This window comes from Cornus florida, unplaced genomic scaffold (genome assembly GCF_030987335.1).
Source record: "Cornus florida cultivar Cherokee Brave unplaced genomic scaffold, ASM3098733v1 CherokeeBrave_3.0.0_Hap2_Chr03, whole genome shotgun sequence".
Lineage (NCBI taxonomy): Eukaryota > Viridiplantae > Streptophyta > Magnoliopsida > Cornales > Cornaceae > Cornus > Cornus florida.
In genome coordinates this window covers 44,647,444-44,663,601 of record NW_026775573.1, presented here as the reverse complement: position 1 = coordinate 44,663,601, position 16,158 = coordinate 44,647,444, and the positions used below count along the sequence as shown (strand labels likewise).

The following is a 16,158-nucleotide window of genomic DNA, read 5'->3' as shown; positions in this document are numbered from 1 at the left end:
AACTAAAGCCACTCTCGGCTCATCTCAAGTATGTGTTTCTTGGTGCAAATCAAACTCTTCCAGTCATTATTGCTTCTGACCTTTTAAAGGATCAAGAAACTAGCCTTTTAGCGGTGCTACAAGAGCACAAAGAAGCTATTGGCTGGGTAGTGGCTGATATGAAAGGAATCGACCCTTCTATTTGCATGTATCGCATCCATATGGAGGAGGACGCTAAACCTTCTAGAGAGGTGCAGCGCTGGTTAAATCCCAACATGAAGGAAGTGGTCATGAAAGAAGTGATGAAGCTATTGGATGTAGGAATCATCTACCCTGTCTTTGATAGCAAATGGGTGAGTCCCACTCAAATTGTTCCTAAGAAATCCGGCCTCACCGTCGTTGAAAATTCCGCGGGAGAACTCGTGCCACAACGCACCACCACCGAGTGGCGTGTGTGCATCGACTACCGGAAACTTAACTCTATCACTAGGAAGGATCATTTTCCACTCCCATTCATTGATCAAATCCTAGAGAGATTAGTCAGCCAAAGTTCTATTATTTCCTTGATGGTTATTCTGGCTATAACCAAGTGGCAATTGATCCACAAGATCAAGAGAAGACCACATTCACATGCCCCTTCGGAACCTTTGCTTATAGACGCATGCCTTTTGGGTTATGCAATGCACCGTCCACGTTCCAAAGATGCATGATGTCCATATTTTTGGATATAGTTGAAAAATTCTTAGAGGTATTCATGGACGATTTCTACGTCTTTGGATCCTCCTTTGACTCGTGTCTCCAAAATCTATCTCTTGTACTTTAAAGGTGCAAGGAAACAAATCTCATTCTAAGTTGGGAGAAAAGTCACTTTATGGTCCAAGAAGGCATTGTTTTCGGACATGTCATTTCAAAAAGGGGAATTAAGGTTGACAAAGCCAAAGTGGAGTTAATATCTAATCTCCCTCCTCCAAATTCGGTCAATCAAATCCGTTCCTTCCTTGGACATGCCGGCTTCTATCGTCGCTTCATCAAAGATTTTAGCAAAATCTCTCGGCCCTTGTGTAATCTTCTTGCCAAGGACGTTCCATTCAATTTTGATGAAGCTTGTATGGAAGCTTTCGTGAAACTACGCACTATTCTCTCATCCGCCCCAATCATGAAACCGCCTAATTGGTCTCTTCCATTTGAGATCATGTGTGATGCATCCGATTATGCATTAGGTGTGGTTTTGGGCCAACGTGTAGAAAAACTTCCATACGTCATCTATTATGTTAGCAAGACTCTCTCCGATGCTTAGTTAAATTACACCACCACTGAAAAAGAATTGCTAGCTGTGGTGTATGCCTTGGATAAATTCCGTTCCTATTTTCTTGGATCCAAGGTTATTGTTTTCTCGGATCACGCCGCTTTTAGGCATTTGCTCGCTAAAAAAGAGACCAAACCCTGTCTAATTCGATGGATACTCTTACTTCAAGAGTTTGACATTGAAATCCATGACAAAAAAGGGACCGACAATGTTGTCGCAGACCATCTCTCTCGTTTACTCATTGAAAAATCTTCTGAATTTGCTGCAATTCGTGATTCCTTTCCGGATGAGCAACTTTTTCAGATTTCCCATTCCAGTCTCCCTTGGTATGCGGATATTGTCAACTATCTAGCGATAGGCAAAATTCCTTAATTGGTCCAAACAAGAAAAAGACCGGTTCTTCTCCCAAGTTAAGCATTTCTTTTGGGAAGATCCGGAATTGTTCAAATATTACCTGGATCAAATCATCCGGAGATGCATTCCCGACAATGAAACCACAAGTGTCCTAAATTTCTGTCACTTTTGCTTGTGGGGGACACTTCAGTGCCAAAAAGACCACCGACAAAGTCCTTCAAAACGGATTTTATTGGCCATCCTTGTTTCGGCAATTCACCGGCAACATAACCACAAGCACCAATAAATCTTTCTTAGCATGCCGGCTATGGTTTCTCGATTCGGTCCTGCCCAAGAACGTCCTACACATGCCAGGCCATTCTGAGCGAAAGGGGGATTTTCTAAAAACTCTTTACTATGCTGGAAAAGAGTGTTGGTTTTGTGTCCCACAGCTTGTCTGGGACCAATTGCTAAAAATCTACAATGAATTAATCTTGGTTCGGTCGCGCACCACCACCACCTGGGCATTCCTATTTCCATATCTTATTACAAGGTTGCTAAAAAATGCGGGGTTCCGAACTCCCCGTAGTGAGAAGAAAAATAAAGATGTGTTGAACTTCAACCTTGGGGTCTAGAAGTCCAGCACAGCTCAGCTTCAGATGTCCCGTCAGGTCCACATTGGTGGTGAGTTGGATTGGGGTGCTCCGGCCCCCCCTGTGGCTCCTGCTCCTCCTGCTCCTGATGCCCTTGCATCTCCAGCTGCCCCTTTTGTACCCCCGCCAGATGTTATGACTCACGCTGACTATCTCGCCTTGAATGCTCGTCTCGATGCCTTTTCCTTGCGCTTTGATGCCATAGAGGGTGCCGTCCAGAAGACTCAGGAGAATCAAGAGATTCTGCAGGCTATGCTCCAGTCATTGATTGACCGTGCACCTGGCCCACCTGGTGCTTCCTCCTCTACTCCAATGGTGGAGTGATTTCATGTTTTTCATCTTATTTCCCTTTTCAATAGTACTTTTTAGACTTATTTTGGGCCGCATTTGGCATTTGCTTTTCAGTTTTTCTTTTGCACTTATAACTGCATCACTTTTGCTACTTTGCATGGCTTATAGTTTTTAGTCGAATAAATTGCAGTTATTTTTATTGAATTTGGATTCATATGATTCTTGCTTTGTATAGATATCTTTTGACAGGTTTTTGAAACCAAGTTTTAGGGCATGCTCATGGAATTCACGAGCTGGCCTATTTTTGCACCGCCACTTCACTCCTCTCAACTTGGTACCATTGTTCATTTCCCCCTTTTGTTCATTCTCTTTGCTTATCCATTGTCTTCTCACATTGGGGACAATGTGACAATCAAGTTTGGGGGCGCATGCGCATGCTATTACATTTTTGGTGCATGTGCATATTATTGTAGTTTTGATATTTTTGCTCATTTTTTATGCTCGTAAGTTAATAAAATCATATTGTTTAAAGCAATGATAGTGGAATCATAGAACTTTTTGAAGGTTGAAGTATGTGCTTAATACTTTGTGTATAGAAGCCAAGACAATTTTTTTTGAAAATAAAGAAACTTTTGAAATAAACATGTTGATTCATAATTGGTTTATATAAAAACTTCAATTAAATTTTCGTCGGATTTCATACTCTGTTATGCTTCACATTGCACAATTGCACACCGAAAACCTAATTGTGAGGCATGCAACCCAAATTGACCCTGATCAGGACTCAGTGATCTGAATTAATGACCCTAATGAATGGATATCCTTGGCAATTGTTGTAAGTTAAAAAAAAAAAAATTTAAAAAAAAAAAAAATCAATCAAATCAATGACCAGTTGAAGTTCGTAGCCTTTCCAACTCGAGTTATTAAGCCCTACGAGTGTTTCTACACTTAGCACCCTAAAGCCATCTGGCTTGGGAGTTGTTGACCTAACACTTGTTACATGGGTTGGTTAGAAAGCTTAAAGAACTTAGACATTGCACAGTTGTTCAAAAATAAATAAAGATGGTTCGTCGAAATTCGTAGCCTTTCCAATTCGAGTTATTAAGCCCTAGGAGTGTCTTTACACTTAGCACGCTAAAGCCATCTGGCTTGGGAGTTGTTGGCCCAACACTTTCTACATGGGTTGGTTAGAAAGCTTAATGAATTTTCAACATCGCACGACCATTGTAAGTGATCTTTTGAGTTGATCAATAAAATTGTCAATAAGCAACAAAAGTTGTTCAGTTAATAAAGTTATGCCTTGAAGAACTCATTTAGAAGGAGATTTAAGGATCTGAAAATGCGTTCTTGAGATTGGAAAAAGATGGTAAAAGCTACATATTAGGAATCCGGCTCACTTTCACTGAAGTTAGAGTTCATGTTATTCAAGAGATGACAATTGAAGTGTTTATATAGACCTTGATGATTGATGCATTTAAGTTGAACTTGTTTTGCCATTTTGTGTGTTAAGGCTTCATATATACAAGGTAGTCTGCTCAATGTCTATTTTCGAATTTTCTGTGTTCCAAATCATAGTTGAGCTTCGTCGATATTTTTGTTTCATGATTGATGCATGTGTTAGCATTTCATTGGTCGTCATTTTTATTAAGCTCTTTATTTTGATTTTGCAAAGGGACTAGCAAAATGTAAGTTTGGGGGTGTGATAAGCGCCGAATATTGCATATTCAAGCGCCCTTTCTTGCATTAGTTAAGTCCATTATTAGAGGATAATGTACAGTTTTAATTCATTTATGTATTTCTTTCTGATTTCAGGTATTTTTTCTAAGAATGATCAAAGAAGCGATTTTGACATCACTTGTGTTGAAACACGTGCGCCGTGCCGGGGAGTCATCTTTTGGACCGAACCTCTTATGTTGCAGTTTTTGCGAAGCCACGGCTTAATGCTAATTGTGCTTCTGAGATGGAAGCATGTCCATGATTCGGTTTGAGGAAGCTTGCAAGAAGAATGGTCAAAATTGCAAATGGCAAGCAGCCGCGGGCGCCCGCCAAGCCCCTCTCCTCTCTGCCAACTTCCGCGGACCATTCCTCAGTGCCCGCGGAAGCCCCCGCGAGCCACCGCGGGCGCCCGCAGTGCCATTGCGGTCTCCCGCCAAACACTCCAGCATGTCTCTCGCGATCCCAAGCCCCCACGGGCACCCGCGGAATTGCAGCAGGCAGTTCAACTGCCCCTGATTTTCAGCATTTTGGTCCCCTTATCCTTCTTTTGTGTGGTTTAGCTTCATGCAGAGGGGGGAGCTCGGGATTTTGAGTATAGGGAGTAGGTTTTGAGTGTATATAGAGGGGAAGCTCATTATTTGGAATCTATCTCACATTTTTAGCTAAGTTCTAGAGAGGAAGAGAGGTGTTCTTAAGGTCTTGGGTTCTAGCTTCCTTGAGGTGTAAAGATGGAGGGTGGACTTGCTTCTTCCTCTTCATTCCTTGCAGTGATGGGTAACTAAACCTCCATCTAGGGAGGTGATGATGCCTTCCCTTGTAATCATGTTCTAGATTGAGCTCTATTTGGGGATAATAATGTATAATTTTTGGTCTTTTCATAATCTAGAGCATATTACCTCTTGTAATGAATTCTAATGTTTATAAATGATTGTTATAAGTTAATTATCTTGTCTTAGATGGTTTCTTATATTAATCATAATGCTTGTATTTTCATGGTGACAATGGAAATAAGATTATGAATGGTTTTCATGGCATGTTGATAGAGAAACTTGATAGTCCATTGCTTAGGTATTCCCTTTGATGGTTTATACTTGATTCTTAGCTTCATGTGCTTTATCATTTGATTTAAGGCTTGATGATCTTTTGCTTAAGAGAGTATGTTTGATGCTACACCCTAGTTTAGGTAGTTCGAATGTATAAAATTTTGATGGATCATTCTTGTTTTGATTTGATGAACTTCTCGATGATTATAGGGCAACCATGTGTTGTTATATAATTCTTGACCATCATTTATATTGTCTATCTCCAATTTAGTCTTGATCTAAGATGTGTTTAGGGCAGTGCAGATTCACTTCCCTAGTTCCCTTTTTAATTGTCTTTGCCTCTTTACTTCTTAGCATTAATGTTTTATGCACTTTTCAATTCATAATCTTAGTGACAATCCAGCAAATTCTCTATAATCCCCTTTATCATTCTAAAAATGACTCTAAACACCTAAGTTGCCATAAACTAACAGTCCCAGTGGTTCGATTTACCCGACCAATAGCCCTATTTTACAATATTTTATGCTATTGCAAAGGTTGATGTATAATTGTCATTCCGATCAACGACTGGAATTTGTATTGAACCTGTATAACTTGCTTGGTTCTTAAATCTAATATGTTGAGCAAGTGTAAAGTGAAGCTTAGGAGTAGAGATTGCTAAGGTTTGAACTGAACTAAGGGGCTATATTGTTGAGTATCTTTGTTGCTGCCTATTGAAGCTTATTTGCTAAACACAAACTGTTTTGGGGCTAACATTGTATTACCTTGCTGAGATCATTGAGGAAGATTTGTGTGCAAGTGTACTTTGGTTATAAAGAGATTTGGAAGACAATTGCTGGCCATTCTTGGGGTTGCATTGTGAAGTTAGCTCATTCCCCTTGATTTTAGAGTTTTTGCCTTTGGAAGCTATTGGTGATCTACCTTGCTTCTCTAGTTGTGTACTTCATTCAAGCAAGTTAGTGGTGTTGCAGAAAAGGCTGTGGAAACCTAGTTTGAGTTGACTTTGAAGCTGTATTGTGATTTGACAGTGGTATCCTTCTTGTTGCAGAAAAGAGGAAGCTAGGGTTTCACTTTGTTTACTACTTAAGGCTGTGTATTGAACTCTCATTTGTTGTAACAGTTTAAGTACAGTGTTCCTATTGTATTGACACATTATTCCAATGTTTGTTTAGCTATTGAGAGCTTATTGGTCTAAGCAAGGGTGCTTAGGACAGGGGGAGTGCAGTGTGCAATTGGTGAGCTAGTGTGTGAGTATTGGTTGTGAAAACTAGTGTCTTTTCTTGTACAAGGGTGTGTGTAGAAAGTGAGATAGCTGAGTGTGTAACAAGGTACTTGCAGCTAGTGGAGGATTTATTGGCTAAGGCCAAGAACCAAGGTTTTTCCCTATTAAGAGGGTTTTCCTTGTAAACCTTGTGTTATGTGTTTGACTTATAGTTGATTGGTTTTGGTTTCATTGTGAAAAAATTTTTACAGACCAATTCACCCTTCCCCTCTTGGTCTAACATATATATATGTCACTTTCTTTCTCTACATCATATATCCACTCATGAAAACATGGATTTGAGCCACTTAGTGTAGGATTTGGCCTTTAAGCTAGTTATCAAAGTTGATCTACAAGTTAATGCCTTCATTTTGGTGCCAATATTGCTAGCATTTGGTGAAATTCAAAAACTGGAATTTAGGGCTTGGGTTGCTTCATTTGAGGTAGGAAAGTCTAAATTACAATTCCTTTAATTTTTATGAGTTTTAGAGTTATTATTGTTTGCAATCATATGTTAAGCATGAAAATATATAAGATATATGTCTTGAAATGTTATTAGAAGTAAATTTCTACGTTATTTTATGATGAATTTGGAAACCTATATGCTTAGTTATGATTAGATGTCATAATTGTGAAAATACATGACTAATTATTTACTTTGAATTGTTTAACAACCTCTTGAGGTGTTGTCAATTATGATGCCATATGTGTTATCTTAAGCTAGATGTTTAGTTTCTGCCATGATTGAAATGATTTATTATATTTTTTACAAAGCATGCTAGTTGTTTGTAAAAAATGCCTCAATATCACATATATATTCCTCTTTATGTGTGGAATACTTGATGATGCTAGATGCTTGATAAAATGCTTCTTTGATCATATATGCTAGTATAATACGAGGTGGTATGATTATGTTGCTATGGTGACCATCCATGAAAACTTGATTAATCAAAAGCACAGTCGCATTCATAGCATTTATCATGGAGTTTGTGAGAGGGATGAGATTGGCAATGGATAACGATTTTATAAAGTTTTGGTAAAAGATAATTTTTTAAAAAATAAAACCAAACGCCATGGTGTTGTCATTGGTCCTTGATTTTCAAATACATGAGGTTCAAAGTTAAATAAAGTAATGTTTTGCAAAAACCGGGCACCATAGAGTTGCCATGGGTCTGTAGGGTTAACCTAATCTAGAGGGAGCGCGGGTAAATTGCCTTGTGTATAATTGAGTTATCTAGGCCCCAAATGGTGCTACGGAGTTGCCGTAGGCCAGGATAGCTAACCAATTTCCCTCATAGTGACAATGAGTTGCCTCGACCGGGTTGTGTTAACAGTTTTTGTTGTAAATAGAGTTGTGTGTGTATGAGTGGAAGGAAGGGCTAATGCATTACATTACATCGCGTTGCATTTTATTATTCATGATCATGGTTCTATATTATAAATGACGTGTTTATTATACTTGTCCCTTCCAATTTGCATTACCCCTTGTCATTCGTTTACATTCTTTGGGTGTGACTCAAGAGATTACAAGGAGTGTATCTTAGACTTTCTTTACTGAGCAGTTGAGTTCAAATATTTAACATTTTCCGGGCATGGAAAGGAAGTGGTAGGTGATACACCTCCACAAGTGTAGACATGGCTAGTGATCCTAATTTTTGACGTTTCTTTTGTATCAAGGCTAGGTGGTTGACCATTTTGTAAATACCTTATTTTGATGACTTGAAGTAAAAACAATGTAATTATGGCCATGACAGTCTCATCTTGTAATCGCTCTCTTTTGAACTACATTTTTGCATTTGGGGCATGTCGATAGTGGTACAAGTATTATTTTGTATTTTAGGCATGTATCTTATGAACTTAATCATATTTTGTATATAAAATGCAAATAAATGGTTTGCAGGGTTTTATGAATACTACGATTCTATGTTTATAGTATTTTCATGCACGCATGCGCTCGCGCGCGCACACACACACACACATATTGTCCCATTGTTGTGCTTGGGACATGTTTGAATTCACAAGTGACCAAGGTTTGATTTACAAAGTCGAATAAATTTAAAAAGTGGTTAAAATTACATTTTTCTAGGTTCGACAATCGGTTGTAGCTAGGAACCCTATGACCGGTCATCCATAGTACAAATTAAATTCCTTACCTAGTTTACTATAGACCAAAGAGTGGAGGTTCGAACGATCCACACACACACACACACGTTGGCATTGTATTGTCCCATTGTTGTGCTTGGGACATGTTTGAATTCACAACTGACCAAGGTTTGATTTCAAAGTCGAATAAATTAAAAAAAGTGGTTAAAATTACATTTTTCTGGGTTTGATGATCGGTTGTAGCTAGGAACCCTATGATCGGTTGTAGCTAGGAACCCTATGATCGGTCGTCCATATTACAAATTAATTTCCTTACCCAGTTTACTATAGACCAAAGAATGGAGGTCAGAACGATCGATCGTAGCTCCTTACGATCGATCGTCGCTTGCATGTTGCGTGCCTGTGCACAACCCTCTCAGGGCACTGGGCGACCGTTCGTCCAATCCCTGCGACCGATCGTAGCTCACTTTGAGTACATATTTTGGAAACTTTTATCCTTGATCTGAGACCTGTTCCAACCACATTGTGCATCTTGCTAGTGGATTGATAAGCTCATCACTTAATAATACAAAGATAAATAACCTCTTTGGCTAAGAGTACTCTCGGATTTGGTTAAGGGTACGGTTACGTGTCACCACCCGTTAACGATTTAGACTTACCGGATTCGGGTCATTACATCTGAGACCACGTGCTTGGACTTTTCAACAAGTCGGAGCTAAATGCATTTTAGGAATCCGAAGTAAAAAAATTTTATAAAATAATTAAAGGATTTAGTTTTTTCACTTACCCAGTTTACGTTTTTGGAAGCCCAAGTCCGAGTCCATGGGCTTTGATTTTTCAACAAGCCAGGTTTAAATGCATTTTTGGAATCCCAAGCCCAGTCCTTGGGCTTGGGATGGCAGGCTGCGGCCTTGACCTACAAGCTTTAAAGGGACCTTTTTAATTTTTAATTTAATTTTCAATATAAGAAATATAGATATAAGATGGAAAAGACCAAAGTGATTATCGAAGGATATAACAAAGAAAGCAAATTTAGTACCTTTAAAGATGAGGTGAATTAGGGCATACGACAATCAACAATGAGTTAAAAATTGGAATTCATCCATGCAGAACACAAATATCATATTATGTTCTGTAAGATCCCATTTAAAAAATTACCCTAACCTGGAGATCGAACAACCTCCATGGAGCAGCAGAACCAAGGAATACCAAATGGCACTCTACTTAGTAGTCAAGAGAGAAAAAATTATCTGCTGCTGACCACTAAAAGTTCCTGAAATAAGATGCTATGTTTTGACATCCATGTAATACAAAATATTTTCCCGTGGATCGATCATCTTCTGCACACAACAGGGATTCATCGAAGACCTTAAACACGTATTCATTGAGGCCGAATAAACCATTTCAAAGTTCAATGCTAGTAGAAGGTGTTCGGTAGCAAATGAAGGCCAAAACACAGGTGGGATAAGACAGAAAGTTACAAAAGCGGGGATTAGTCCAAAAGCAGCTCCCCTGAATTACTAACACAATTAACAACAACAAAAATCGAGCATCCTTATCTTCCTACTTATGATATAAAGCCAAAATCCCTCAACAGATTTGTAGACAAGATTGGATATATAGAGGAATGTTCAAAGCAGAATGAACAGACCAGCCAGACTTATGGCATGCCTTACATTGGCAATCTATGTGGATTCCTAATGGAACACGGTTCTTTATCCATCACCTTAAACCAAAAAACCTTTTCCTCGTCAATTCTCTGTTGCTTCAATCCAACCACAATTGTGTACATCCAATTTAGAATGTAGAATAGCCAAATGCAATTCTTTTTACCCAGGCACATACGACACAAAAATCCAGCTCAAGGCATTCTTTTTGAATGTCAAAAAGTGAACACATTTGGTAAAACTCCCAAAAAATTCATGCCAGAAAATGTTACTAAAAAAAATAAATATAAAAAAGAAGAGAAAAGCAAGGGAGTATGACTATGAACAAAATAAATGTTCAACAAGACAAATAAAAGCCATGACAAACAAAATGGCTGTCTATATCCCTGCTAGCCACTTCTATAGCATAAAATCATTCCCACTAAGAAGATAATACAATTCAAGTCGAGCCAAGTATATACTCATTTTAAAGTGTTAAATGCATCCTACTATGCAACCATCCCCACTTAATGCACTATATTGGTATAACTTGGTCTATTTTATTTTGGACATTCATTTTATGGTGTGTTACATTATTTACATGAGTTTGGTAGCATTCTGGACATTTATCACATTTTAAGTAGAAAGGGGACTTCGTGGAAAAAAAAAAAAAAAAAAAAAAAAGTAGAAAGTGACCGTATATATATAGGAGGAGTAGCGTAGTCTCATTTTGACCACAAAATCAAATTTCTCTCCCCCTTTCTCTTCTATTTTCATGTTAACTGAATCCCAGTCTAAATATGAAAACAAATAATAATAAGATCAAACATAGAAATTGTCGCTAATACTCCCCTGGCACTTAAAATAGGTATTTTGATGCAAGACTGGTTTGACATTCTGATAAGTGGGAACATATATCTTGTCTGCTCCTTCTCTCATCTTTCTTGCAATCCATTTTCTTTGTCAATTAAGACTAAGCTCTCTGTGTAAGTATTGACAGAAAATGCTGCATCATATCCACGGATTCCGAGATATTTGAATGTTTGAGCCTTGATGTCAACTGAAATCATCTCCTCATCTTTTGTCAAAAGAACTTCACCGTTCCTCCTCAACCCAATAACTCGAACACTCCGAGCAGATATTTTAGATTTTTTACTAAAATTAAGATTAAACAAATTAGCCCGTGGCTCCGCAACACCATATTCTTCTCTCAGAGGAAACTCTATACTATAATCAAGATTAAACAAATTGGTCCACGACTCCACAACACCATATTCTTTCATCACCCAGATTGATGCTTTTCGTTTGTAAGTATCACTGTGGAACACACAAAGCGAGTCTTGAAACACCGCAAGAGACAAGCTACGTGCTTGTCTTATACGAGGTAGACTTGTTGGTAGCTCAATCTTATAGAATACTTCAGTACCCAAATTGAATAAAACAATGAACCCCGGTCAATTCAAGCCTCTATAAATCCAATGGATAGCCCCATTGAGGTAGGCATTAGATTGCTCCTCATAATCAATACGAGGTACCGGACCAGAAACACTAATCCTTCTCCAACCTCCCTCTTTAAGAGAATAAATGTCAACCTCCTCAGTGCCACCAGATATATAACCACCAGGTAAATAAACAATTCTAACCACCTTATAGTCATTAGTTGTGGAATCGAATCCGAATCCGAATCCAAGAACACGCTCATAACGACCGGTGATGATGCGAGGTCTTGGGAGTAGAACAAATTTTCTAACACTGGGGTTCCACAAATATAAAGTACGATCCGAAAAGTACATTATGTCATCAATAATGCATACCATGCCATTGCAATAACCAACCATGGTTAAATAGGGATCAAGTCTCGCGATTGGATGACTTCCTTGATTCAAAGGGTACTCAGTGGTGAATGATTCATCGTCGAGATGCAAAGAAAAATGTTCTAGTTCATCATGTTCAGTGTAGTGCTTGAGGAGAAGTAGGTGAGTGTTGTTCATGTTGTTCACGCTGTGTTTTGTCAGATTGAACCAGAAGGTAACAAAATTTTCACTACCGATCAGAGAACACCAAGATTTATATACGCACCTGAATCGAAGAAGAGTTCTCGCTGGTAGTCTTCCCAGAATTTCCGTCACCACTTCGTCCGGTATGTTGTCAGCCATTGTTAACCAACGATTCTAGGGTTAGGGTTAGGGTTAGGTATTTGAAAGCTGCGCTTAAACCCTATAAATAAAGCCAAGAAGGAGAGAGAGATATGAATTGGTTTTATGATATGAGTTATGCGAACCTCAAGGCCCGGGCTCCCTAGAACCCAATGGCGAGAAAAGGGGCAACGCCGGCCACAGCGCTTAAAAGAAGCGGGCCCGCTAGTGCTCGCAGGCCTACCCGTTGGCCCTGACGAGCAGGCCTGTGGTCGCTTAAAATTTTTTTAAAAAAACATTCTTGTTCAAAACGACGCCAGAATTAAGATAGTAATAATTTAATTCCATAATATAATGTATTGTTTTTCGATAAGATGAAAATATAGTCCTTAAAATATAAATATAGCCGATGGTAATATATATATATTATTAAAAAATTATTATTTTTAAAGAGCAAAATTTCGAAGAGGCTATTGTAGTGTCAAAATATGGAGAGCAGAAGCTGTCTACATGACTCTTGAAAAAACTGACATGGCTAATTTAGAGAGCAAAATTTGGGAGAGGAAGATGGGGATGACCTAACTTGATTAACCTTACTACAGTTGAAGTTAAAGAGTGGAACTCTTTTAAATATTTTCATCAATAAATCATTATAGCCATTAAAATTCAAGTTCAATGATCAAATGATTGGGCACTTCAATTCAAGTAAAAATTGGTGAAGCCTAATCCAATCAATTTCATTTTAATCTACATAGATCAGGCGATAAGATGAAACTATATTGAGTTATTTATTTTTGTACGAATTATCAAGAAAAAAAATTCATGATGAGAGGAATGATCCTGTAGGGTTTAGTGTATTTTACACCTATAATTTTTAGTCACATCATATAAACCCTCTAATTAAAGTGTTTAAAAGGTACGGGAATAAAATTTGTTGGGGTCGAGTCACCTTTAACTCTGATCGAGGTAGATAAAAGAACAAAGCTGAAAGCATTGCAATTGTTCGGAAAAAAAAAAAAAGTCAAATCAATAGAAAATGAACTTGTTGTCTACATTATTTTTTTTTTATTTTTATTTTTTATTTTTTTAAAACGGGAAAGAAGATCACCATTCTCTAAAGCCTTTGTAACTCTATATTTTATTTTATTATTAATGAAACAGCAACCCCATTAAAGAAAAAATAAAATAAAATACATGCATTATCAATATATGTCTATATACATATATTTTCTTTAAAAAAGAAGATATTACAACCTTTGGGGGACGGGCGTACAGGCCGGACTGCTGGCCAAGACCTATACTCAGGTCTGTCCCACCATCTTATAGGGCTAGGTCGGGCTAGCCCTCCACGGGCTTAGACCTCCTTGTGGGCCACAGGCCATTTTTGCACCCTTACGATCAACCAATCCCAAAATCAAGCCTAATTTACAAGCATCAATTATTTATTTCATTTTTTTCCAAGTAAGATACCAAATAAAACCTTTTCCAAATGGTTGAAGTCCCCCAAAACCAAAATATTCAAAGTCGCCAACAGAAGAATTAGATATAAGAAATACCGTTTAAGATTAATTAATGATGACTCGAAAATTGGGAATTATCCATAAAAATCCCAAATACCATTTTATGCCTGAGTTATTCTTTGTCTAATTGCTAAAATTGAGCTCATCTTTTCAGCTTTCGATCTATTTTCAACTAAGTTCGAATAATGGGCATAAAATAAAATAAAAACTTGATTCTCTGTAGATTATTTAGAAGGAATGCCCAGACTAGCAAAAGGGAAAATGCAATAGTTTTTAGGGTGAAGTGCAGAAAATACTCCTGAAGTATGCTTACAGTGCATATCACACCCCTCGCGTGCAAAAAACACCCCTTAAGTTTCAATTTGGTGCAATTAGGTCCCCATGACACATTTAAAATCTAAATTGACCAAATTACCCTTATTGAATAATTTTATAAAATATAAAAAAATAAATTTTTTTGTAAAAAGACCAAAAAGTACAATGCTTGACCCTTCTCATCTCTTCGGCAGGGATACGGATCCTCTCCATAATCATCTCTCTCCTGCTTTCTCCAAATCTAAATCTAGGTGCTTTCTCCAAATCTAAATCAAAGGATTAATACAGGTCTTCACTTACCTAAACTACACCATTTTGGAACCAAACGGACCAAACAAACATTTGTACTTCTTTTCTCTCTCTCTTCCTCTTACTTCCTCTCTTTACACTCTGAAACTTTTCTTGCTGATAAACCACACCAGGAGGCAAATTGTTGAACAAAGAGGTTCAAATGGAGTTCTGTGGATTAGAATTAATCAACCCAAAATTGGGACCTTTACAATTTGGTGGAGTTGATGTGAACCAATTATTCTGTTGTCATTGTCATTTGAAGAAATTTATGAACAACTGTTTTGAGGCCGAACGAGGAAATCCACTGGAGAAGAGACTGGTCTTGGCCTGATTCAAACAACAAACTCTCTCAATCTTCCAATCCAGACACCTCTAACCCATAAGGAATTGGTAGGAGATCCACCCCCAATTCATCCTTTAGACCACCAGCTGAGAGGAACTTCGTTACAGATCCCGGACCAGTTTCCAGCGACATCGAAACCGGCCAAATTTGCTGGGGTTTGTTATCAGAAACCACGGCCACACTCGCTGTGTACTCTGTAGAACCAGACCCACAACCGTCACCGGCTTTTTCGCGGCCAAACGATGAGGAAAACATCGACGTCGAAGTTGATGGGCTTGGTTTTCCGAGGTAGACAGCAGCGGCATTCGTTGGTGGGGTGTAGAGCGAGTGTGTAAAGAGAAAAAGTATGACGAGGATGAGAAGAGAGAAAAGAAGCACAAACGTCCATTTGGTCCCAAAATGATGTAGTATGGATAAGTGAACTTCTTATGGCATGTCTAATTATTAACCTTAGATTTAGCTTTGGAGAAAGCAGCAAAGAGATTGTTATGGAGAGGATCTGTATCCCTTCGGCAGACCGCTGCCTCCTCTTCCAGCTCCCCACAAAAAATAATAATAATAATAATAATACTAGTTACAGAGTAATTGTACTCCGGCGAGGCGAAGAGGATATTGTCAGCTTCGAGAATATTCTGTCAGAAATCTACCACCGCCAGCGGGAACCTTCCATCCTTCTCGAGATCGGTGTTGAGCAACGGCTGCGGCGCTATGTCCATGTATTCGATCTGTAAACCGTTGATGGATTCTCTGGATAGCTTAATCGCTACAATCAACAACACAAAAGGATGATCAAAATCCAAATTCAACTCATATGAAACCATAAGAGACAAAAAGTTCACACACACACACACACTCATATATATATATATATCCGCAGAGAGCTGCGACTTTAATGATTGGTTTGGCCGCTGCTGCTTCCATTTCTTTTTCTCTCTAGAATCTTTTCTGCGGCAGCCTTTCAATCACCAGACAGTTCTCCGCTTCAATATATATTCTCCCTACTCATATTATTCTTGCAAATCACTGGTTCATTTATGATTTATATGTAGTTATGTCAACCTTCTCGTTTCTAGAATTTAAGGTGTAGTGGTTATACATTTTTTTTTTGGGTAATTGAGTTTAGTGCTTCTACTGGTTTGCCAAATCTCACACTGGGTCTTTGTGGTTGGGTGAAGATGCTAATTGGTTGTGACAGACCTCATGATTGCATTGAAGAGGATGAT

At 38.3% G+C, this 16,158-nt stretch overlaps 1 protein-coding gene across 1 annotated transcript; it reads right to left on the bottom strand.

The window, feature by feature from the left end:
- Positions 1-10,472: 10,472 nt before the first annotated feature.
- LOC132298778 (F-box/kelch-repeat protein At3g06240-like) lies at positions 10,473-12,579 on the bottom strand. The gene has a single exon (XM_059795140.1). The coding sequence runs from the start codon at positions 12,485-12,487 to the stop codon at positions 11,786-11,788; it is 702 nt and encodes a 233-aa protein (XP_059651123.1). The 5' UTR covers positions 12,488-12,579; the 3' UTR covers positions 10,473-11,785.
- Between the last annotated feature and the right edge of the window lie 3,579 nt (positions 12,580-16,158).